The sequence below is a fragment of the Cervus canadensis genome, chromosome 5 (assembly GCF_019320065.1).
Source record: "Cervus canadensis isolate Bull #8, Minnesota chromosome 5, ASM1932006v1, whole genome shotgun sequence".
NCBI classification, from domain to species: Eukaryota; Metazoa; Chordata; class Mammalia; order Artiodactyla; family Cervidae; genus Cervus; species Cervus canadensis.
In genome coordinates, this window is record NC_057390.1 from 74804981 (window position 1) to 74830421 (window position 25441).

The following is a 25441-nucleotide window of genomic DNA, read 5'->3' on the forward strand; positions in this document are numbered from 1 at the left end:
TTCTTTGTATTTAATTTTTATCAATTCTTTCTATGTTAGTGATACTTGAAAAAGAGATCAACATGGTTTGTTAAGCATTATTTCTTTTATTGTGTATAAGCAGGGGTTTTGATACTTTCTATTTTATTTGTTCACAGTTTGTGCTAGTTCTGTGTAATTCTATTGGCACACCTATGGATCCCAAATACATTGATCTTGGTAAGGAAATGTTAATATTTACTCCATCTTTATTCAAGTCTTATTTGTAAACGAATTTTAAAATGTAACAGTGGTATTATTAACTAGGATGTTATTCTCTAAAACAAGGATGAGCATACTTCCTGGCGTGCTGGGTTCAGGTTTGGGTTGGTACCAGTCTCTGCCTGTTGTAGTAAAATCATTAGTAATGTCCAGTTTCACTCTCAGAAGGATCCTGCTTTGTCAAATAATTATAAGTTTACTCTAGAATTCACAATAATCTCATGACTGCTATACTGCCATTATTTGCTTTTAATGGGAAATATAATTGTATGAGGATTGGTATCCAATATGATGATTAGTATGTAATAAGCTGAGGATTATAGAAAGAATTTTGCCCATGAAACCACTTTTATTACCAATAAACTGCTTGTAAATACCTGTCTTCCATAAAGAACACTTTAGCTGCTTGTGGAAGAGAGTTTTCCCTGTCCAGATTTTTCTGATGAAATCAGTATATTAATAGGAACAACATAAAAAATATTCCTGACTTTTTGTTTTCAGAAGACATGTGTTGCTTTAGATCTATCATTCCCTCTAATAGCTCTGAAAGTAACCATAAAAGTTTCCAAATCTTAGTATTTTGTCAAAAGTTGTTAACAAATATTTTGTTGCCGTTTCACTATAACTTCCAAAAAGATGTTTTTTAAAAGTATGCTAGTTTATTGGATGTGGTGTTAGAAAAAATAGTAGGTTTCAAAAATTGAAAACTCATTGAATTATTGAATTATTTTCTCAATCTGAGAACTAGTCTTTTTTTTTTTTAGATTTCACATTGAGCCTTAACAATCAATGTTAAACTCTGCCTTCTAAGTATTTTGCTAAGGACTTTGAGTGATACAAGCAAATGTAAAAAATAGTTGGTGGTTTTGTTGCTAAGTCATGTCCAACTCTTGTGACCCCATGGACTGTAGCCCACCGGCTTCTCTGTCCATGGAATTTTCCAGGCAAGAATACTGGAGTGGGTTGTCATTTCCTTCTCCAGAAGACCTTCCTGATCCAGGGATTGAACTGGGGTCTCCTGCATTGCAAGCGGATTCTTTACTTACTGAGCCACCAGTGAAAAATACTTAGCTGGTCTCAAAGATTTTATACTCTATGTTTAGGGTCTTGGTAGCTCATTTTTAAGCATTGAAACCTTTCAACTTCTTACGTTCACTGTTAGGTTTGTTTGTATGTTTCTCTATATTTATATATGTACATTAATGGTAATATTCTTTGTAAATATTAGTATTCTTTAGCTTAAAATTGTTGCAGACTCCTACCACATGAATATCTTCTATTTATTAAAAATATGAGTCTTAAATGTAAAAGATAAATTATGTCAATCTTCAGATTATATGTTTTTTTCTTTTTAATATTAAAAGTTTTAATATAGAATCATAAGGATGATAGGGTTAGCTTCAAAGTAATTTTAATCACAGGCAGTCTGTGTTTTAATAAAGCCAGATGTAAATCCTTTACCTTCAAAAAATGGCAAATGCTTGAGGGCATGATTATTCGTATTTTTGAGTCTTGACACTTTTTTATCTTGTGGTCTTGCTGGCTGAAATTTTAACAAGCAGTTCTTTCACTGGTCTGCAGTAAACCCAGCCAAAGACTCAACATTTTTGTTTCATACATATCCTGTAAAATTCCTTTTTAAAGTTTTTATGCCAAATTTTCCTGAGGACTGGAGGCTGAAGCAAAAAAAAGTTTTTAACTGATATTGTCCTAGGAAGTATAATTTTTGTCATCTATTCTTCCTGAAAGCCTCTGTAGAAACTTTGAAGAAGAACGTTGTATATTATTATATATTATATAAAGTTTAGTTCTGTTGTACTGTACATATAAGAGCCAGATACCATTTGGGGGACCTCTTCTTTTGAGCCCTCAATTCCTTCTGTGTGCTTCTGTCTAAAGTACTTAGTCTGCACTGTGATTATTGATTTTCTTGTCTCTTTTCCCTACAAGATTTTGAGCTTCCTAAAGATCTGTCTACATTGTTTCATTTCTGTATCCTGCCTACCAACTGTGCTTGCCCAGTAACAAATGTTTATTGAATGTATAAAAGTATTTAAAAGAGAATCTATTTATTTAGCAAACGGCCAATGAGCATATACTGTCTCAGGTACTGTACTGGGTACGAGGAGTGATGAGAAGTTAATTCTCACATTTCCTGTGGGATGTCTAAACAGAGAGTTAAAATATAGTTCATCTATTGAGCAGTGGCTCTTTCTCCCCTGCTGCGTCCTTGATACTGTGCAAGGTGCTGGCTGAGTGGATATCTGTGCATAAGGACATTAGGGACACCTTCTCTACTGAGAGAAGCTTTCATTTGAGCTGAGTTCTGAAGGATGGATATTTCTTCGAGTGACATGTAAAGAAGAAGAAACAGCATTTTCAGAGGAATGAAGGCATGAAAAGTGCCTGAAAAGTACCAGTTGCCTGTGCTGCAGCCGTAGTGGGGAGAGCACATAAGAGCTTTCTAATCTTGGCCTGCAGCTCATGCACTAGTCTCCTGTATGTGCCAGCGAGAGGTAACGATGAGTCGTTCAGTGCAGGTTCACTTTGCCAGCTCTTTAAAAGGCTGAGCAATGAATAGGTAGGAAAGTGGGGGAACATAACGATGCAGACATTTATTTCAGGTCTCGGCATTAAAATATAATGTTACAAGCAGGTTTTACTTATATGTGAATTCCTAGATTGTTTTATTTTACATCGTTGCTTGGCTAGTAACTACTACCTATTAGGGTTACAAATTTCAATTAATGGAAGCGGAATTACTTTCTTTAACATTTTTTTCTAGTAATCTTTACAGAGATTTCAAATTTTTTTTTTTCCAGATACTGAATAGTTGAGAAGGACATGGACTGCTTTTATCCTGGCTGTGTTTTTTTCCTAAAATATTCTATCTATGGTCTTCTAACTTTTTCCTAGAGGCTTAGTTGCAGGAAACTTAAGAACTAAACCACCTGGATGAGATAGATAATAAATAAAGATCTAGCATAATTTATGTAGATAGGATTATCTATGCATATGAATTTGCCAAAATTACTGCCATAATGATTCAAAAGAACACATTTCATATATATTTTTGTTTTTTTGTTGTATTGACTAGTGAATTTATATAGTTTTATTATAAAAAGCAAAAATAATAGCAACAACATCGAACAGTTATTAACCCTTAAGGAGAAGCAGTCTGCTGCCATAGTGGTTAAGAACACAGACTCTGGAAGCATATTGGCTGTGTTCGTGTCCTAGCTTCTACTGTTTTTCTAGTCGTGTGACTTCAGCGAGTTATTTAACCATTCCATCCTTCAGTTTCTTCATCTGCTAAGTGGGGATAATGATAGTGCCCACCTTACAGGGTAAGTATGAATTATATATGTGATACATTAATTATATACTAATGTAATTACATAACATACCTGACATAATTTTTAAAAATTCAGTAAATACTGGCATTTAAAATTACTATTATTAATTATGTATTCTATGCCAGACACTATACTATGCTTATATTTATCTCTTAATCCTTCAAGTAGCTCTATAAGGTTGGTAATATTCTTACCTTCAATTTACAGTAAACAGACCGAGGTTCAGCTGGAATAAGTAATTTATCTAAGGCCTCCATGGGGCCGCAGAGTCAGACATGACTGAGCGACTGACCATGTACACAAACTTATAGCAAGTGCCTGTGATTTGAATCCAAATTTTGACTTGTGTGAACCACTAACATTTAAATTTTGAATTCAGCTAATAATAAACTTGCGATTATTTAGGCTGTATCAAAAAAAGGAAACATGACTATAGTTTTTAATTGTAGCTAAGCACTGGTTAAAAATGCTTTTATATGCTTAGGAAACACTGTATTTTATTAGAAAGCAGTTAAGGTTTGTGAACTTCATATCACACTAAAGACATAATAGTTATTTGTGTCAGAGTATCCATGGTAGAATTTACTGAATATTTAGCAGATATCTTATGATTTAGTGCAGACGGGATCAGCGAAAGCTGAGCAAAACCTGGGCCTGGTCTGCTCCTTCGTCTCACTCAGGGCTCCCCCTGAATTGGGGCTCTGCCACCATCCTCAGGACCGCCTTCCAACCAGCTGTTCTTTATAGGAAGGCTTCTTGCTCCCTCTAGAGTTTGGTAGCAGTTGGTACACATTTTGAATAGAGAAATGACAATTGTAATGAAAAAAAATTTTTTTTAATATAATTCAACTTACTGAGGTATTTAGCATATAAAAATTATTGCATTTGAATCTCAACTTGTTTATTCAATTAACACCATACCATCAGTCTAGTTTCTAATTTTTTGTTCAGTTCCTATTCTCTTACTGCCTTAAATGTCCTTTATTTGGACTGTGGCAAGAACTCCCTGGTGGCGCAGACAGTGAAGAATCTGCCTGCAATGTGGGAGACATGGGTTTGATCCCTTAGAGAAGGGCATGGAAACTCTCTCCAGTATTCTTGCCTGGAGAATCCCTGATGTACAGAGGAGCCTGGCGGGCTGCAGTCCATGGGGTCACAAAGAGTTGGACACAACTGAGTGACCAAACATAATACACAGCATAAGAACTCCATAAATGGTAGCTGTTATTAACACTTTCCCATTATCCTGACTTTATTAATGATTACTTTGTACAGCGTTTGTGAATTGAAAAATGTATTTTGTACCATTTTAACTGTGAATTTAGAAATTAGGTACTAAAATGATCTTTTATGAGTTTTTTGTTTTTCTGTGTTTTGTGTGAATGTATGTATTTAGTTTTATATTGTTTATTTTTGCCTGAATAACCTTGGGCAAGTTATTTTATATCTTTAATTCTCTGTTTCTGTATCTGTTTACGATGGATTTGATGACACTGTCTATTTCATCAAAGGGTACACAGTGGAAATTTAATTATTCACTAGGAAATGGAACAGATGAAAAGATTTTTAAGATAATATATTCTTAGTGAGAAGGAACTTTGAAGAATATCTTTTTCTAAATTAATGATGGGTATATACCTAGGAGTGGAATTGCTAGGGCATATGATAATTCTATATTTACCATTCTGAAGAACTACCGAGCAGTTTCTCAAAGTGGATGCACCATTTTACATTCCTACCTTTTCTTCACATTTTTGCAAATACTCATTATTGTCTGACATCTTGATTCTAGCCATGCTAGTAGATGTGAAGTATTATTGTGATTTTGATTTGCATTTGCCTCATGGCTAATGATGTTGAGCCTCTTTTCATTTGCTCAGTGGCCATTTGTATATCTTCATTGGAGAAATGTCTATTCAGATGTTTTGCTCAATTTTTAATTGGATAATAATAAATTATCCAATTTATTGGGATATTATTATTGTTATAAGTGTTATTTGGACATTCTATCTAATTCCCTATCATATATTTGATTTTCCAATATTTTCTTTTGTGGATTGTCTTTCACTTTTTAGATGGTGTCCTTTGGAGCACAAATGTTTTAATTTTGATGAACTCTGGTTTATCTCCTTTTTTTCTTTTATTGCTTGCATTTTTGGTATCATATTTAAGAAATCATTGCCTAATCCAATGTCACAAAAATTTACACATAAGTTTTCTTCTAAGAGTTTTGTAGTTAGGTCTTTGATCCCTTTTGAGTTGATGTTTTTGTATGGTCCTACAGGCTTTTGATTCTTCTGATTTCTTAGACTGTGTTTGGAATATTCCATCTGTAAAATAAGGGGTTAGACTCATGATCACTGAAGTCTTTTGTGGCACAAACCTTTTGTGATTCTAATTGTGACCAAATTGTCTTTCTGTTCTTTTTAATAGTGCCATTATTTGTTACAATGACCAAAACCCATGTGATAGCAGCTTCGAAAGAAGCATTTTATATCTGGCAATATCGTGTGGCAAAGAAGCTTACAGCATTGGAAATTAATCAGATCACCCGGCCTCGAAAAGAAGGGAGAGAAAGGTATATCTTTTAATGCACATTTTTTAGTGGCTCAACCATATCACATTTAAATCAGACATAGCTATTTATAAATTGTCATGCTTGAGAACCGTAAATACTTTTGATTATTAGAAATAATATTTTTCCATTAATTTGAATATCTTTCGGATTTGTGTGTTTAAATTTTTAAAATTAGTTTTACATTTGGCTGTACTGGGTCTTTGTTGCTATACTTGGGCTTTCTCTATTTGCGGCAAACAGGGGCTACTCTCTAATTGCAGTGCGTGGGTTTCTCATTGCAGTGGCTTCTCTCGTTGTGGAGCACAGGCTCTAGGATGTGCGGACTCAGGAGTTGTGGCTCACGGGCTTAGTTGCCCCGTGGTATGTGGGATCTTTCTGGAACAGGGATCAAACCAGTGTCCCCTGCACTGGCAGGTGTATTCTTAACCACAGACCACCAGGGAAGCCCTGTGTGTTTAAAGAGAAGTAGCATGTGGTATAATAAAAAAAGCCTTTAGAGATAAAGACCGGAAGCCTCTGTTTTTATAAGGAATGGCCATTCTCACTCATCTGCTCTCACCATGTTACAGTTGTAATGCTACACTGAAATGTGATTATTCAATTGAAATCGAAATGTCTAACCAAAACTTCATTCCTGTGGGTTAGTGGTAGAGGTTTTTCTACGAAAGTGGGGTGATTCTGTTGTCATAATCATCACAGGAGAGGCAGGTCCTTAGACATAGATATGGAGAAAGTCTGTAGGTGGGCAGAACTGGTCCCTCACCTTCTTTCTCTTGCCTTGGATTCCAGGGGCTTGGGGGTTGGAACTATTTCTTATAAGTGGGGGTAAAGATGACTCTACTACATGGAGAAATTAGGAGCCCTGATGGAGGGATTCTTTGTAGTAAGTATTGCAGTGCACTTACTGTGTTTTGTAAGTTATGTTGTCTCTGTTAGTGATATTCCATGTTTCTTGCTCTTTTGTTGTTATCCTGAGCCTTTAAGCAAAGCATTTGGTTGAGTCATTTTAACCTGATTATTCTTAATGAGGGCACAGGCCTGTGTTGGTGGTTGTGGGCAGCAAGCAGGCTTTTCAGAAATCTCAGGTTGCCTTTTTCAAATCGTTTCCCTTCAAGCATATTTGAGGTCTTAATGCAGTCTTCCCTTCCTTTTATGCCTCACTTGTGTACTAAGGTAGGCGATATAACCCCAGTAAAAGTATTTTGGATATATGAATTCATGTGGAAGCAGAAAAAAAGAACAAAACAGTTAGAAGAGAGTCTATGTTGTCTTCTTGTTACTCCTGAAAGATTCAGTGCAAATAACTTCTGGCCTCTTTGAGGAGAGCATGTGGCAGTCATAGCAGTAATAACAAGAGACCTGGAGTTTGTGGGGAGAAGGTAGATCTTAGGACAAGGTTGGGGAAGAAAAGTCTAGCCTCTCCACGGAGTGAGTGTCCCCTGTGAACGAGCTAAAGTGATTCCGGTTTTTGTTTAAATAAAGAAGGCATCATTTCCTTATATTTCTGTCTGGAATATAATTGCTGGTTTTAATGACTTTGGGCCAGTTGTCTCTGAACTTCAGTTTCGTCATCTGTAAAATACAGCCGGCGATGGTGATAAGAGCCAGCACTGACTGAGTACTTCTTGTTACTTCTTGCGTGCCAGATACTGGTGCATCTTGTCAGTGCTCACATTACTCCTGTTTCACAGGAAACAGACACAGAGGTGCCCAGCTGATAAGCAGAGGTGGGACATACTGCCAGCTTTATCTAGCTCTGAGCCCCTTGACTCAAGATTGGCCTTTCTCGTAGCACCCTACTTGTTTTAATAAAGGGATTTGGGTCAGGTGATCTCTTGAGAGACCTCCTATTCTAATATTTGACTTCTACTTTGTGAAAACTAAGTAGAATTATTAACTGTATGTACTTAATGGAAATGTATTAAGTAGAAATATGGTTATCTCTAAATTGGTATACCTTTCTATGTTTCATACAGTTCTGTCACCTGTATTTATTTAACATTCGATCTCCTTATATTGATGAAAATACAAATGTGACTTCAATTTAACAATGATAAAATTTAATGATATTTTAAAAGTAGAAAATGGCTTAATTTCCTATGATTATATTACAGCTACAATGTCTCAAAAGCTCTGTACATGTGTGCTTTACAAACATTATTTAATTTACGCTTCTCAAAAGTCCTGCAAAGGGCGAATTGTTAGCCTTCTTTTACAGATAAACAAATTGAGGCTCAGAAAAATAACTTGCACAGGGCCTCAGAGCTACTCAGTGATGAGTCTTCTCTGTTCCTCCATTCATTTTAATGTTTTTTTCAGCAGACATTATAGAGTGCCTGACAGTGTGTGGCAGGCACTAGAGATGTAGTCTTTGCCTCTAGGAAAATCACCGCCTAGTGGGAAAAGCAAGTCAACTCGCAGCGATATTGTGGTGTGAATAAGTGTTACAGTAAAGGTATCTGAGAGACAGTACACCTGAAGTAGTGCCTCTTTATATCACAGGAAGCTTAGCGGAAGGTTCTTTACTTCAGAACAAAAATCCCATTAACTAGAGCTTCCCAAATACACTTAAGTTTTACTTTTATTAAGCATATCAATAGAAAGGAAATTATGGAGAAACAACAGAGACACTTGGTGCTTTAGAAGTTGTTCCTCCCAATGTTCATTGGGAGAGTAAGGGGAAATATCTTTAGTGGCTTATTGAAATTCATTGGAAATCTGTGATTCAATGTCCAGATATAGTTTTGGCCCAGCTTTCAGGAACATGGCACTTGCATACCTAGTAAACATGTGGTAGGTAGTTTCTGCCTTTATAAGGCTGAGCTGTGTCAAGAACTCTTTAAAATAATCAGGACATTAATATTAAATAACAGTATTCATTGGTGTCATCCAGTCCTTTAATTGTTCTAGAGATCATGAAATAGTATAAACCTTACTTACACTGTCATTGAAATTTGAATTTTTTTTTCCAGAATTTATCATGTTGATGATACTCCTTCTGGATCATTGGATGGTGTGCTTGATTATAGTAAAGCCATTCAAGTAGGTGATTTTATTAGTGCCAGCATATGTTAATATCCATAGATTTGGAAATACTGTAATTTTATTTTGAGACATGAAAAAATTTGTTTCCAGTGAATAGCATATTATTCTAGTAATTCTTTTAAAAATTTCTATTCTGATTCAACTTGTTCTAGATCTGCTATGTTTTCTTCTTTTGATTTAAAATTTTTTTTTAATTTTGACACAATCTTAGGCTCATAGGAAGTTGCAAAAATAGCACGTAAAACCGCTTTACCCAGCTTCCCACATGGTGACATCTTATGTAATGGTAGTGTAATATCAAAATCAGGAAACTGACAATGATTCTGTGGTAATGATTCTGTGAACTAGACGACAACTCAATTCCTTATTCGGTTTTCACTAGTTTTTACATGTAGTTTTATGTAACTTTATCACCGTAAAGGAACTTGCCTCATGCAACTTCTTCATTTTTATACTCACTCTCCACCCCTATCCCTGTCCCCTGGCAATCACTAATCTGTTTCCATCTCTATAATTTTGTCACTCTGAGAATGTCTTACGAAGAGAATCATATAGCATGTCCCCTTTTGAGAATGGCTTTTTCTTTTTTTTTCTTTTTAAAGATCCACCCAGGTTGTAACAGTGCCATACCATTTACCCCTTCTTTATTTTGGCATATCTGGCCCTCTTGCTAAATGTTCATCTTTTACAACCAAGCTCACGGGTTTGCCCCTCTTCCCATTTCGGTGTAAGTTCAGGCTCCTCCCTCTGCATTCTTGTAACTCTTGTGTTTACCTCTACTTTGATCACACTGTACTGTTGTGAGGCGCTGGGTCCACTGTCTTCCCCACTAGACTTTTGAGTAATCCCTGAGGGCAAAGATTATATCCGAGAATCCCCAGCACTTCAATGTCTGTCACATAGTAGGTGCTCAGTAAGTAAATAGTGGTTAAGTTAATAAATATATAGCTGAAGTATACTGCTTAGTGAATTGCATACCACCTTATACCAGATCAGTCATTCAATAAATGTTCGATAAAGAGTAACATTGATTTATTTTAGGGCACAAGGGATCCGATTTGTGCCATAACTGCATCTGATAAGACCTTGATTGTGGTAAGTGGTTAAAAAAAAAACTTATTCTGTGAACAGTAATCTTTTACATGGTGAAAATAGGGCAAAGGAATATGTTTTGGATTTGAATCTCATCTTATGGGCATCTCAAGTTTTACTAGGTCCAACAAAAGAAATAAAGTTTTAAAGGTTGCCTCATAAATTGTTAATCATTTGCAAAAAATAACTGTGAAAGTAGTAGACTCATGGCCAGGTGGGGAGAGTCTGTCACTGGGTTGAATGAGCCCTGTAAAGATTGGCCAGTGTGGAATAGATTGGACAGTGGCAGTAGGTCTTGGAAAGTTTCCTCTCTATGCAGCCTGCTTTGTTTTATACTGGAGAAAGTGCTTTGGCTCAGCTGTTTTCGTAAGACTTAGACTGAAGAGGTAGTGTGTTTGCTAGCCAAGAAAATAAAGAAGTCCGTGGCAAATTTTTGCTGAATTTTTCAAATAAAATCAGTGTATCAATGTTATAGTGTCTCTTCTTGAGCTCTGATATTTGAAAATAGTGATTTTAGAAATAAATGCTGAATATAGTAAAGCTGGTAGAGTCATTAAATTTGAATTATGTAAATAGATCCTTGAGTGTGTATATTTCCAGTTCTAGTTACATTCTTCAGACATTAGCTAAGTTTATGGGGGGAAAATCTTAAGAACATAGTATTCATTTTTCTCACCAAATGAATTTGGTGTATGTTTTAAGCAGTTTGTCTTACAGTCAGCTCTGTGGAGAGTCTTTTCTTTTTATATTCTTTGTTACACAGCACGTTTTTCGGTTGTATTAGTTGTGTTCTGACATTTGCAGGAAAAAATAAAAAGAAAATGCAAGTTAGATCAATCATAAAAATGGACTTAATTCCTAAATGAGAGAATCTCCCTATAAGAAGTACTCAGACAGTTTTAATACTAGCAAAAATTTTAGTGGTAAAGATGCCTTCTGCATTGAAAACTTTCCACTGTTGAAATAGAAACAGCTTTTAAAACCATGATGTTTTCAAACTCAAAGTCATAGGACCTACTTTTTCAAAAACAAAATCTGATTGCATACTTCAGTATATTAAATCTTTTAAAGCCTGTACCTGTCTTTTGTACATTAAAAAAATATCCGCCCTCGTTACCAGTCCCTTGTCCTCCCCAGTCTTCCTGACAGGCCCTCTGCAGAAGCATGCTTAGAGGAGAGAGCTGCCCCTGGTAGAATGGGAGAGGGAATGGTGGGCTGAGGGTAGCCTCCTGTTTTTTCCCATTGCCATGGCCCCAGGCACAGCAGGATTTCGCTGTCTGTTGCTCTGTTGATTTGTCAGCCTTAAGGCTTGCAAAGAGTTGCATGGAAACTTACCTTCTGTTCTGTGTTTAAACACATTGAAAAAGTACTCACTGTACCACTGCTTTCTGATCTTCGCCCTTTGCCACAAACTGGTATCATGTAGATGGCTGCAGGATGACAACATAGACTTTCAGTGACAACTGTATGCCTATGGTGGTCTTATATTTATTTTTCATGTATATGAAATTTACTTCAGTAGGTGCTATATATGTTAGCTTTCATTGTACCGTGAATATTAACCTAGACAATTGTAAATAACCCTAGATATGTCTTCCATGTGATATAAGACTTTGTGTATTAAAAAGAATTAGGTTTCTAGTTTTCTAGAAAGGTTTCTGACTTTTTTTCCTTGGATGTTGCATGAAAAAAATTAGATCATCTCCAGCCACTTAAAAAAGGTTTTAATTAAGTTAGGAGGCAAATATGTACTCAGAACATTATGAGTATCAGAATTGAGAATTCACTGTGACACTACCACTTTGGATTTGGAGCAAATGTATGAACATATAGAGAGACCTGTAGTTGTAATTTAATGTTATTATGGTAAATAGGCTTTAGTAATCAAAAATATTTTCTGTAGAGTCGTGAATCTGGCACCTTTCAGAGATACAGTCTTCCTAACGTTGGTTTGATTCAAAAATACTCCCTTAATTGTCAAGCCTACCAATTATCCTTGAATTGCAACTCTAGGTAAGTCTGAAAACTTTCCACAGGTAGACTGTTATCCACTGGGATTGTTGTATTTATGTAACAAATGCAAAGATGTGTGTTTGTTTTCAACTTGTATAGTTCAGTGTAGTTTTACTATACTATATTTGTATTTAAATATTATATTTATTAGGAATATACACACACACACACACACATATATATATAGATGTTTTTCTCTAATTGGGCCAAGATGTTTTTCTTTAATTGGGCAAAATATAGAAATTCTACTGTAATATTTTAGGTTATTTGCATACCAGTTGCTTTAGTCCCTTGGATACTTTTTTCTCTCAAGGAAGCAAAATGGAAAGCACCCCATGTCTTCTATCAAATTTATAAATGTTTGCTTAAAGTTAATTATTTAAAGCCATTTCTACCTTCTTCCTGGGTCCTGATGAACTTATTTTGAAGAATGGTGATAGGTAATTATATTCATGAATGCTAGAGTACTGTTTCTTCCCCTCCTCCAATTTCATTACTTGTAGCCGCCTCGCTGTCATCGACATCTTAGGAGTTCTAACCTTCTTTGACTTGGATGCTCGAGTGACAGACAGCACAGGACAGCAAGTCATTGGCGAGTTGTTAAAATTGGAGCGAAGAGATGTCTGGGATATGAAATGGGCCAAAGATAATCCTGATTTGTTTGCAGTCATGGAGAAGACAAGAATGTATGTTTTCAGAAACTTGGATCCTGAGGTAAAACCAAGAAATGAACATTAATGGTACATAAATAATGAGCCAAAAACCAAAACCTGGCCATTTCTCCTTTGTTTCTTTAAGAAATTTGTTGGTGTTGGCTGCATGAATTCTGAAAATAAATAGGAACATTTCTGTGGAACTCAAAAATATTTGGTCTTAAGTGGGGTTAATATTTATCTTTTAAATATTCTCTACTTTCACTGAAAGGTACTTTCTAAGCATTCATCTGTTCTGTTTAAAAGATGGAACCATGGTCACTAACTGTAGAGTCTTTATTTCTTCCCTTGTCAAAGTTTTAAAAAAAGAGAATCTGTAGTCTTATTTACCAAAGTTGCTTAAGGCAACCTAACCAAAAAGTGGTTTTGAAATTCCCTTGGCCTTTCATTTTATTTTGCCTGTCTGTGCTTACCTTTGTCTCATTTATATTTACATGAACTTTATCAGCCAGTAATCCATGTTCTTTCTCATCCTGATAATCTTGTGGACTATGACTAATAATCTACTCTCTCTGGTGTGTCAGAATGCTCCTTTCTCACTTGATTTTTAAAGTTATATTTTCTATTTTCTACTTGTGACTCACATCAACTGATTTTTAGATGTTGAACTTTCCTGTCAGTCTGCTCTGTAACTCTTAGCTATTGTGTTTGGGAATTCAAAATTTGAGTGGTAGCCTAATCAAAACATAATTAAGAAGATAAATCTTTTAAACAATTTTTGAATTACCTGTGGATTTTCAATTTGGAATTTTCAATACTCCTATTGTACTCCACTAGAGGAAATAATAAGAGGTGACTTGATAACGTGCTTTATGGCAGTAACTAATGTTTGTTTGGACCTGTAGTTTCCTTCTTGGGAAAAAATTACATGCTGGGGCCCCTGAGCTACTAAAGTTCTTCTGTAATAATTTATTTAGTGGTAAACTATTTGCCCTTTTAATATCTCAAACTATTTTCAGTTTTAATATCCTAAATTATATACTAAGGACCTTTGGGTTGGCCAGTGACCTGATGTAAATTGCTCTCAAAGGCTTTGTTAAAGCTTTTAGGTGTCTGATGAAGTCACTCGGTCATGACCGACTTTTTGCAACCCCATGGACTGTAGCCTACCAGCCTCCTTTGTCCATGGGATTTTCCAGGCAAGAGTACTGGAGTGGGTTGCCGTTTCCTTCTCCAGGGGATCTTCGCAACCCAGGGATCGAACCTGAGTCTTCCACATTGCAGGCAGATGCTTTACCGTCTGAGCCACCAGGGAAGCCAGGTGTCTTGTGGATCTTTGTATTTTAAGACCCTGAGTCATCGCTCAAAGGGCTTCCCTGGTGGCTCAGACGGTAAAGAATTGCCTGCAGTGCAGGAGACCCAGGTTCAGTCCCTGAGTGCAGAAGATCCCTGGAGAAGGGAATGGCAACCCACTCCAGTATTCTTGCCTGGAGAATTCCAAGGACAGAAGAGCCAGGCAGGCTCATGAAGACTCGGACACAGCTGAGTAGCTCCCACCACCAGTGGCTCAAAGGAAGGGCATTCAGGATGTTGCCTTTAACTGTATAAGCACAGCTTTCTTTCAAAGGTTTAAAGAAAACTTGACCTTTCCAAAGAACCAAGTGTGAAAATTTGGCAGGTAATCATGGGATAAACTTGAGGATGGAAGTGAAATACTTTTTGAATGTTAGGGTCCATTATCCGTTGTTGGCTCTACTCACACTGATTTTGAAATCAGGTGCCTGGAGAAGTGAGAGGATTGTGCCTGGCTGTTTGTAATGTGTGTGCAGCACACATGGGGAGTCCAGGACCAGGGCAAATCTTTGCTTGGTAGAGAGTGTTTCTTAAGTAATTTCAAAAGAACAACCTTTTGTTTATTTTTGGAGTTTGTTGTCTGGCTTGGCAAGTACTTCAGTTTTCTGTTAGATTTAGAGGTAGGTGAATTTCTTAAAAACTTAACCACTGACTGAATTTCTTTATAAACCATGCCAAGCTGTTGTTTTCATTCAGATGAGAACACTGTCTGGCTGTGGTCCCTGTTTGGTCAGTTACCCTGCTTGCCATGCCTCTAGCACATGAGGACATAACTTTTCAAAACTGGACTTACTTGAACTCCTTTAGGACATCGTATTCTGTCCTAAAGGGACAGAGGGTCTTCCTATGCCATCTTGATCCTGTCTGATCACTCACCTTACCTTTCTATTTCTCATTTCCTCTTTGTTTTTGGTATTATTTTTTATCCACAGGTCATCTTTTATGACTTTATCTTTTGTCTGTCTTGCTTTGTTGAATTATCTAGCTAGAAATAAAAAATTTTCTAGTGATGAACCTTTTTATACAGGTATAGTTGGTTTACATGCAGTACCAAAAGAAAGCCTCGAAGAGGCTCCTATAATTTATAGGAAATATTTTACCACGTGTACTTTTTTGTGAGTTAAATTTTGTTCTGATTCTTTCTGTTCATAAAAGCATACTATTTGCCTTTATGTAATATGATTTTTTGAGGTAGTGTAGGGATTTTATAAAGTTTTCTCATATAATTTTAATCAATACATATATACAACATACATATATATAAATATATATATATATATATATACACACACACTTAGATACAGATTTCATTAAGAATTAAATCTACTGTTACATAGAATGAATGAGAATTATCAAACTGTATAAACCATCTTTGGATTAATTCAGAAGCTGATGCTGGATCCCATTAGGGAATTAATACTGATTATGTGAAGTGTGATCATCATCATGTGGCTATGTAAGAGAACATCCTTATGTTTTAGAGATACGTACTGAAATAGGAGTGAAATGTCATGATGTCTTTAGATTTACTTTACTTTAAAATGCTTTAGCCAAAAAATTGACTAAAGTGTATCTCCAAACTGTTAATATTTAGATGATAGGTATGTGAATGTTAATGACATTCTCTCTACTTTTTTTGTTTTGAGAATTTTGATAATAAAATTTAAAATTATGATAAGTCAAAGAAGGAAAATTTTGTACTTTTAAACATAACATTTGTTTTTGTCTTTAAAGGAACCCATTCAGACTTCTGGATATATATGTAACTTTGAGGATTTAGAAATTAAATCTGTTCTCTTGGATGAGATATTAAAGGTAATTCTTATTAAGAAACAATTACCTTTCTGTTGTTGGCTTGACTGGAATTTGTTTTTGTCCTGGGCAGTATGGGGTACTGGTTAGGAGTGTGGGTTACAGAGTTCCAGCTCTCCTCTGTCCGTCACACAACCTTTAGACAGCATCCTTCCTCTTTTAAAGTTTCATTTTCCTTTCCTGTTTATGAGCTTGTTTTTATCTCTATAAAATGTGGGTAGTAATAGTACCTTTCTTACAGGATTGTTACTTTGTAAGATAATGAGTAGAAAGCAAGTTAGTGGAGTGCTAGGACCAAGAGCTCAAAAAGGGTAGTTAGTTGTCATTATTTTATGTTAATAACAGAGAATGCTGAAGAAATATTTGATAATTTTCTTTAGTCTTTTTCTTGTTCTAGAATATTTGAGTAACTTTTTGTTTGGAGGTCCACCTTCCTTCCATTTTTATTTTCAGGTTTATAAAGTAATCTTGTTTCTAAATTCCAGATAATTTTTGAACTTCTACTTTGACCTTCATTGAACATTCTTTGAGAATTTTTTACTCTGAGAATATATTGCAAGTTTACTTTCATTTTCCCAAAGTGTTTATTTTCCTATGTATTATGTATGTTTTTTGGAATTGGGAGAGTAGATTTTAAATTTCCAGAAATGTTCCATTTTATAACATGTTTTCATATTAAAATAAATATCAAGCTAAAGTTTGATCATGTAAATTGCAATTCTTTTATTGTGATCCAGTCTTTTCTGTATTTGATGATCACACAAAAGCAGCAGAAATGGCCCCCACCCCAAATTTTGTGTGCATGTCAAGAGTATTAACACCACAGACATACCAAAAGGGTGTAAAAAGATCTTACCTACATAGTGAGGTTTTTTTGGGAGAAAGGACAGCTTTCCTAAGCTGGTTCAAAATTGATTTGAGAGCAAGGAAAGGAGACAGGCTAGGGTTTTTTGGGTAATTAGAGGGTGGGGCTAGAGTGAGGGTTCCCATAAGTAGGTAGAGTTATGTGTGGTTTGAAACTCCTGTGGCACCAAAGGATGGAACACTTAACGCTTTCTTAGCACCTTGTCCAGATGTGAGGCAGAAGGGGAAGGGGTGGGGGTGAGGCTTAAAAGCTCTCAGCAATCAAACATCAAAAAAGAAGGTCTGAAGTTCTGTTGCAATCTAGATATTTTAACGATTGCATGTTAAATTGCTTCAGCTGTGTCCGCCTCTTTGCGACCCTTTGGACTGTAACCTACCAGGCTCCTCTGTTCATGGGTTTCTCTAGGCAAGAATACTGGAGTGGGTTGCCATGCTCTCCTCCAGGGGATCTTCCTGATTCAGGGATTGAACCTGTTTCTCTTAGGTCTCCTGCACTGTCAAACTGTAACCAATATATGGAAAGATAGATTTGATATGATGGATTAGATAAACAGGAATAATTTTATAAAAGTGGCATCATTGTATAATCTACTTTTTTAGTGTTCAATTTAATTTTAACAATGCAGCAGTAAATCTGAAGGAATTGTAGAACTTCAGATAATTTTTTTTTCCCACCACAAATGTTGCTGTTTTTCTGGGTTAAGAAGGAAAACTATGAAAAACTAAAGAAACTAGTGAAATTAAAAAAACTACTGCTTTTAAACTACATCTTAAATGTTTGATATTATTGATTGTGCACTCTAAAAGATGATGTTCTTACATTTTCTCCCTCTTTCTCTCCTTTTTTCATTAAGTATATTGTTATTTTTACTTTGTCAAGATTTAGAATGTTTACATTTTGTTTTCTAACCCTATTTTTCCAGTTATTTAGTCTTATATTTATTTAAATGAAAGCTGCCATCAGCCTTTTTCTATATTTTCTCTGTGCATGAGTTCTTAATTTTGATTAATCTTGTAGTTGGCTGGATCTCATCATTACAGCTTTTTTCAAGACAGGCTCATAGTTGCTGATGGCCTTGAATTCTGGAATGCTTAAAATGATGATATTGACATGATTATATTGATACTTATGAAGAATTTTTAAAACATATTTAAACTGGTTAGATGTACTGTAAAACTCTTGACACACTGGGCACAGTCTGTGTGTATCTGGTACTGGGCTAAAGAATCACTGCAGTACTATTGCCTGGTTTACTGGTAGGGGCTGTTAGACTGAGGGAAACCAGGTTCTCTGCCTGACTTACTACATGCAAAGCCATAAAGAAAAGAATATTGTCATATCTTAGTTCCCTCTGAGGCCTCGTTGACCCAGGAAATATTTATCTGAACTGTGGATTCCTTCAAGCATACAATTTTAAGGAATAACATGAGTGTTGTACACCGAAAAATAATAGAATGTTATAGGCCAATTGTATGTCAATAAGATAGGAAAAAGAAATAACATGAGAAATTTCTTGGAGGAAGGAGTGCAGAAGAAAAAGGTAAGGAATTAACATGCATTAACACCTTTGTTGGAGAAGGCAATGGCACCCCACTCCGGTACTCTTGCCTGGAAAATCCCATGGACAGAGGAGCCTGGTAGGCTGCAGTCCATGGGGTTGCTAAGAGTCGGACACGACTGAGCGACTTCACTTTCACTTTTCACTTTCATGCATTGGAGAAGGAAATGGCAACCCACTCCAGTGTTCTTGCCTGGAGCATCCCAGGGACGGGGGAGCCTGGTGGGCTGCCATCTATGGGGTCGCACAGAGTCGGACACAACTGAAGTGACTTAGCAGCAGCAGCAACACCTTTGTATGAGGTGTTTATTTGTTGTTACAACCGTACTTGATAGATATTTAGATCAGGAAGGTTCTTGGTGGATAAAATTATTTACCTAAAGTTCATCTGTTCATGGATTCAGCAAATATTGTTTGGGAACAAGTAAAGACAGTTCCTGGCCTCCAGTAGAGAAGTTGGGCAAGTAGAATTTCTCCAGTAGAGAAATTCAGCAAGTAGAAGAGGGTTAAGGGTGCTGTGGTTCAGTCAACAGGTGTATTTCTTCAAAGGTCTGAAACAAGTGAGTGTCAGGTTGGTTCTGAGACTGAATAAGGTGAATAACACAGCCGGGCATTGTGCTCAGTGTTCGATATGGTATTATCTCATTTAATCCTCACAGTGCTAGAAGGTAAATTTGATTACCATCCCATTTTTTTTAGATGAAGAATTTGAGGCCTGGAGAGATCAGCTGGCTTGCCAGTGATACCCAGTTAGCAGTAGGCACAAGCATGATTTGACTCCAGGCTCTCTAGCTTCAGAGTTGGTGTGTGTAACTGTAGTGCTGGATTATGGGTATTTTCCAGAAAATTCAAAAGACCCACACATGGGAATTTCTTTTCTTCCAAGTTTTGCTCATAATATGATGCAGTTGTTCGTTTGCTTTTTTTTTTTTTTTAGACTGTAAGAAAGAAATACATACTCTAAAGGCAACTATTTGGATTTCTCTCTTTTCATCTTTACTTTTAGAATCCAGAATATCCAAACAAGGATTATATCATTAACTTTGAGATCAGGTCCCTGCGAGATAGTCGAGCAGTGATCGAGAAGGTTGGAATAGAGAATGCTTCTCAGTTCATCGAGGATAATCCACACCCCCGACTTTGGTATTTAAAAATAAATAAATGAAACCTCATGAAGTATCAAGGGTAAAATCTCAGCCATTGTCCACTACTCTGATACTAGACCTCTGGTGGGAATAACTTTCATTCTTGCTCTTCTTTTTAAAATACAGAAATTTAGAGGTGGAACTATTCAACATAAGCATAATATTAGGACTTCCCTGGTGGTCCAGTGGTTAAGACTCCACACTTCCACTGCAAGGGCCATGGGTTTGATTCTTGGTCAGGGAAGTTCTGCGTGCAGCCCAGTGCAGCAAAAAAAAAAGGAAAACGTTTATAAATTTGTTAAAGTAATCACTTCCCACTGTTTCACTAGAAGCAATAGGTATTGAATTCTGATTCAAGATTGATTCTAATTGAATTCTGATTCAAGACTGGTTTATCTATAGTTCACCATAGGCTTTTACTGTTTCTCTTTTTAATATAGGCGCCTGCTAGCTGAAGCAGCTCTTCAGAAACTGGATTTGCACACTGCAGAGCAAGCTTTTGTGCGTTGCAAAGATTACCAGGGCATTAAGTTTGTGAAGCGCCTGGGCAACCTGCAGAGCGAGCCCATGAAACAGGCAGAGGTGGCTGCCTACTTCGGCCGGTTCGAGGAGGCGGAAAGGATGTATCTGGATATGGACAGAAGGTAAGTGCTGAAGGTGCAGGCGTCTGGACTGCTCCCAGAATCTGCATTTTTTTTTTTTTTAAACAAATGATTGTAAAATAGACTAAATACATCCCACCATTTCTTTAAAAAAAAAAATAACTTCAGTTTGGATTCCAACCCAGACATTCAACATGACCTTAATTTATGCTTTGTAATTCAGGGGCAACTTTCTTCTCTGTCTTGACGTAATGTTAATGACTGGCCATGGGAGATTTTTTCATTTGGTAGGGAAAAAACCCATGTAACTACAGAGACTAGGGGCTTTATCATTTATTGTACCACTCATTATTTAGGTTCTCTGTTTTGGTTTAGGTCATTATTTAATTTTCTGTTGTCAAGGAGCATGAAATGAAATTCCAAGGTATTTAGGGGTTGAGTTTTATTCTTTATATTTCAATTTTCTTTATATAAATGACTGTATGAACTTCATTTCAGCTGTGAACATTATATCTAGTTTTTATTATTTGTACTATCAGGAGATTGCTATTACAACTCAAGCTTTGAAAAGAAGTATAAAACCAAACATGTAAACATGAAATAAGCCTGATCATGTCTAAGAAACTGATGAAAAGAAATGATTATTATTTAAGGGATTATTTTGCCAAGTAAATTGAAAGCCTAGGAGAATAAGAGGCAGAAAAGTGTTTCTTTTTTCCTGTTGCAGGTTCTTCCCATTGCCTCTTCCTTGGTCAGGCTAAATTTCTAAAATGTTTAGAGAGTTACCTTATCTGTCTCTTCACAGCTGTGTATTCTCAGTATCTGAGAATTGAACCTAGCACATAGCAGGCACTTGCTAAATGCTTGTTGAATGAATGAATATCTTTTTTTTTTTTTTTTTTGTAGAGATCTGGCTATTGGCCTCCGGCTGAAGTTGGGAGATTGGTTTAGAGTACTCCAGCTTCTGAAAACTGGATCAGGTGACGCAGATGACAGTCTCCTTGAGCAAGCCCACAATGCCATCGGAGACTACTTTGCTGATCGGCAAAAGAGGTAGGTCACCTATCTGGACCACCCCCCCCCATCCATTCATTCCACACTTGAAATTGTAGCTGCCTGTGTAGAGTACTTCCTTATGAAATAATGCCAGGGAAATGAAGACTATCCTTCCAGATCCCAGAATTCACATAGCCCTAGTTACCATGGAGGAGCAAGGGATCCTTCCAGTTGTCAGGTTAGCATTGTAAGACTTTGGAGTTTCAAAATTCTGAAGACGTATTCTTTAGCACCAGGTGGCTTTCTGCTGTTTGTTTGCTTGTTTTATTATAATAGCTTATTTTCAGAAATCATTGGTGTTTATTCTGAAGCTATCATTTTAATCAGTATGCTTACTTATTTATGTCAGTGTTTGGAAACTGTGTATCAGAGTAAAGCAGTATTTCTTAAGAATATTCAAAGGATATTGTAACTAAAATATGCTATGCAGTCTTTTTTTGGTTTTTCAATTTATGTGCTTCAAAGATATTTTATAACTAAAGATGATGATTAGAGTAATATACTAGTGCCGCCATTCTAATGAAAGAACTTTTTTGGTGAAAGTGCTTATTTATCAGGAGATTCACATTAGTTTAAAAGTTTTTCTTTTCTTTCTGTAGGTTGAATGCTATACAATATTATGTACAAGGCCGGAACCAGGAACGCTTAGCTGAATGTTATTATATGTTAGAAGATTATGTGGGATTGGAGAATCTTGCAAATTCACTTCCAGAAAACCACATGTTGCTTCCAGTAGGATATTATACATTTCAGTTTTGGGAGTTGTTAGGTTACTTTATAAAGCTTTTCTATTATAGTGAGGAAATGTACTTTGCAATATGGAAAACTAATAATTATAACTTCACAGTTTCTAAGACGTGGAATGATGCTTTAGACATTAAAACAATTTTCAGTATTACAGAATGCTTCAAAATGGAGAAGGAAAAAAATCAATCATATTCCTACTATTTTAACATGATTACAGTCTTGTGTGGGGCTTGCCAGTTTTATAACATTGCTTTAAAAATTAGCTGAACACATGAAATGCTTACAGATGAATTAACAGGTTGTCAGAGATTCTCTTCAGAGTGATTTGAGGTGGGTGTGGGGAGTAGTGCGTGTGTGTGTATGTTTGAAATTTACTATAAGAAAAGTTTAAAAAGATAGCTCGACTTTAGTAGGCTATATTAACAACAAAGGATTTAACGTTTAAAAAAAGAGTGAAACTAAAGGCAGAGTTCTCTGTAACTTTGTTCTAAATTTTCTTCTTTGGGCTCTTTAAATTAATTGTTGCATAATTAATGCTGCTGCTGCTGCTGCTGCTAAGTTGCGTCAGTCGTGTCCGATTCTGTGCGACCCCATAGACGGCAGCCCACCAGGCTCCGTCGTCCCTGGGATTCTCTAGGCAAGAACATTGGAGTGGGATGCCATTTCCTTCTCCAATGCATGAAAGTGAAAAGTGAAAGTGAAGTTGCTCAGTCGTGTCTGACTCTTCGTGACCCCATGGACTGCAGCCCACCAGGCTCCTCCATCCATGGGATTTTCCAGGCAAGAGTACTGGAGTGGGTTGCCATTGCCTTCTTAATGGGGAGAGAAAAGCTCTGACCATTTAGATATTAAGAAAGGAAAAAAAAAAAAACAAAACAAACGGTCTGAAAATTGGCTAGTACAGCCCAATGGGATTTTTTATTGTGGTTCCCCTCTCCCATTTTTGGCCTAGTTTCCTGAACTGATGAATAGCCAACTTGTCTGGGACATTGCTTAATAGAGGTATTTGAGAGCCCTGTGAGTGTGAGATTTCCCTTAAGCCTCTAGTTAATGATTAACACTGAGTGTCACATCAATCCTTTAAAGGTAGTTTTTACCCACTAGCTTGGGGTTTGTTTTGGGGCCTAGCATTTCTGTAAAGTCACTACTGAAGTGAAAGAAGACAAGAGTTCAGTATCTTCAGAACCTGGTTGAAAATCAGATCTGGGTGGTGAGCCAGTGAAGCACAGATTTTATAAAAGGTGATGCCTTAGCATCCTTTCTAGTTTGTAGCCTCTGCCTCTATGTCCGGTTAAAACGAATATTCTTTGCTGTTTGCTGTACAGTCACTAAGTTGTGTTCTACTCTTTGTGACCCCATGGACTGCAGCCCTCCAGGCTCCTCTGTCCATGGGATTTCCCAGGCAAGAATACTGGAATGCGTTGTCATTTCCTTCTCTAGGGGATCTTTCTGAGCAGATGCCTTAGTTATCCTTTTTGGTTTGTAGCCTCTGCCCCTATGTCCATTTAAAAGAAAAGTTACTGTTGCTACCAGTAATTGTAATATTCCTATGGAGTTTTATAAGTTAAAATGTAAGTGATTTCCTTGTTCTGTGAAACCCGATGGTAATGTTTTGCCCACAGGAAATAGCACAGATGTTTGTGAGAGTTGGAATGTGTGAACAAGCAGTGACTGCATTTCTGAAATGTAATCAGCCGAAGGCAGCAGTGGATACCTGTGTACATCTCAACCAAGTAAGGAGCTGAGAGTCACCAGAGTGATGCTGTAAAGACTGTTGCCAGGACAAGGGTTGGAAAGCTTGAGACAGATCTTGTGAAAGGAGCCAGATATTTGTTTACTTGGTTGAGGACTGAGAAAATGTCAGAATTTGCACTTACCTCTTGAAGTGCTACCATTAAGGGTGACCCCTTCATAACTAACTCACTATGAGAACCTGAAAAAACCCTGTGCTTTTAGTCTGGCAAGTTTTTGTCTGGAAGTCATTTCATAATTTTTTGCATTTTATTAGGGTTGTGTTTTGTTTCCAAAGAAGGACCAGTTAATGGTCATTGCAAGAGGAAGGAATTGAGTTACTTTATCAATATTTATTTTGGCAAATCTATTTTCTTTTCCTTATAGAAAACATATATTTGATATTTTCAAGAGCTGGAATTAACTAAAATGAAAATGCAGAATTGTTGAAATTGTTCACTATCAATGTATTCTTTTAAGAATTTTTTGAAGTATTTTATAAAGTTCCATTTGCTTTATAAAAATAAATGTTAAATCTGATAGGATTTTTCTTAACTGAAATTCCATTATTTTTTACTATAAACAAATGTATCTTTTTCTCCCTCATAGTTCATGCAAAATTAGAATTATAAGATTAATATGACTATAAACTTTGATGCTTTCTTTTTCAGATGTTCTCCTTAAACAAATCATTCTTAGATCATTTGATTATTTTGACATGTTTGACTTCTAAATTTATAATTCCTCTGATTTAAAAAAATTTATATACCAGTTTTTAATTTTGATATAGTGTTATTTATTATTATAAACTTAAAGCTTTATTGTATGTATTTTTAGACGTATCTGACTGTAAATGCTTGGGTAATTGTATGTTGTATATATTTTTCCCAAGTGGAACAAAGCTGTTGAATTGGCTAAAAGTCATAATATGAAAGAAATTGGTTCCCTGTTAGCAAAGTATGCATCTCATTTATTGGAAAAGAATAAAATTCTTGATGCCATAGAACTCTATCGGAAAGCCAATTACTTTTATGATGCTGCCAAGCTGATGTTTAAGGTAATGTAATAATCTTGGTGAGTATTTGATTTGTTTTAGTTACCAATGTTTTCTTATATACTAAAGAATACATTTTCCATTCTTTGGAAACAAATATTTGTTATAGCAAAATCCCTCTCATTTTGTTACTATCATAGTATAACTATGTGTTATCTTAGTAGTATTACCGTTTAGTATTACTAAAAAGGCTGTTTATTAATTTTAGCACCTTCAGTCAGTTCAGTTCAGTCGCTCAGTCGTGTCCGACTCTTTGTGGCCCCATGAATCACAGCACGCCACGCCTCCCTGTCCATCACCAACTCCCGGGGTTTACTCAAACTCATCTCCATCGAGTCGGTGATACCATCCAGCCATCTCATCCTCTGTTGTCCCCTTCTCCTCCTGCCCCCAATCCCTCCCAGCATCAGGGTCTTTTCCAGTGAGTCAGCTCTTCTCATCAGGTGGCCAAAGTATTGGAGTTTCAGCTTCAGCATCAGTCCTTCCAATGAACACCCAGGACTGATCTCCTTCAGGATGGACTGGTTGGATCTCCTTGCAG

General features: G+C 36.3%; 1 protein-coding gene across 3 annotated transcripts in view; it reads left to right on the forward strand.

Annotated features, from left to right (window-relative positions):
- Positions 1 to 25441, forward strand: part of WDR35 (WD repeat domain 35) — a 51698-nt gene that overhangs the window by 21904 nt on the left and 4353 nt on the right. For all 3 annotated transcript variants that reach the window (XM_043469307.1, XM_043469305.1, XM_043469306.1), the window contains 13 exons: positions 138 to 198; positions 6030 to 6174; positions 9147 to 9216; positions 10261 to 10314; positions 12215 to 12324; positions 12828 to 13038; positions 16065 to 16145; positions 19572 to 19708; positions 20151 to 20354; positions 21219 to 21365; positions 21968 to 22100; positions 23738 to 23848; positions 24739 to 24903. In XM_043469307.1, the coding sequence (XP_043325242.1) occupies positions 138 to 198; positions 6030 to 6174; positions 9147 to 9216; positions 10261 to 10314; positions 12215 to 12324; positions 12828 to 13038; positions 16065 to 16145; positions 19572 to 19708; positions 20151 to 20354; positions 21219 to 21365; positions 21968 to 22100; positions 23738 to 23848; positions 24739 to 24903 (1629 nt within the window). The remainder of the gene's footprint in view (positions 1 to 137; positions 199 to 6029; positions 6175 to 9146; positions 9217 to 10260; positions 10315 to 12214; positions 12325 to 12827; positions 13039 to 16064; positions 16146 to 19571; positions 19709 to 20150; positions 20355 to 21218; positions 21366 to 21967; positions 22101 to 23737; positions 23849 to 24738; positions 24904 to 25441) is intronic.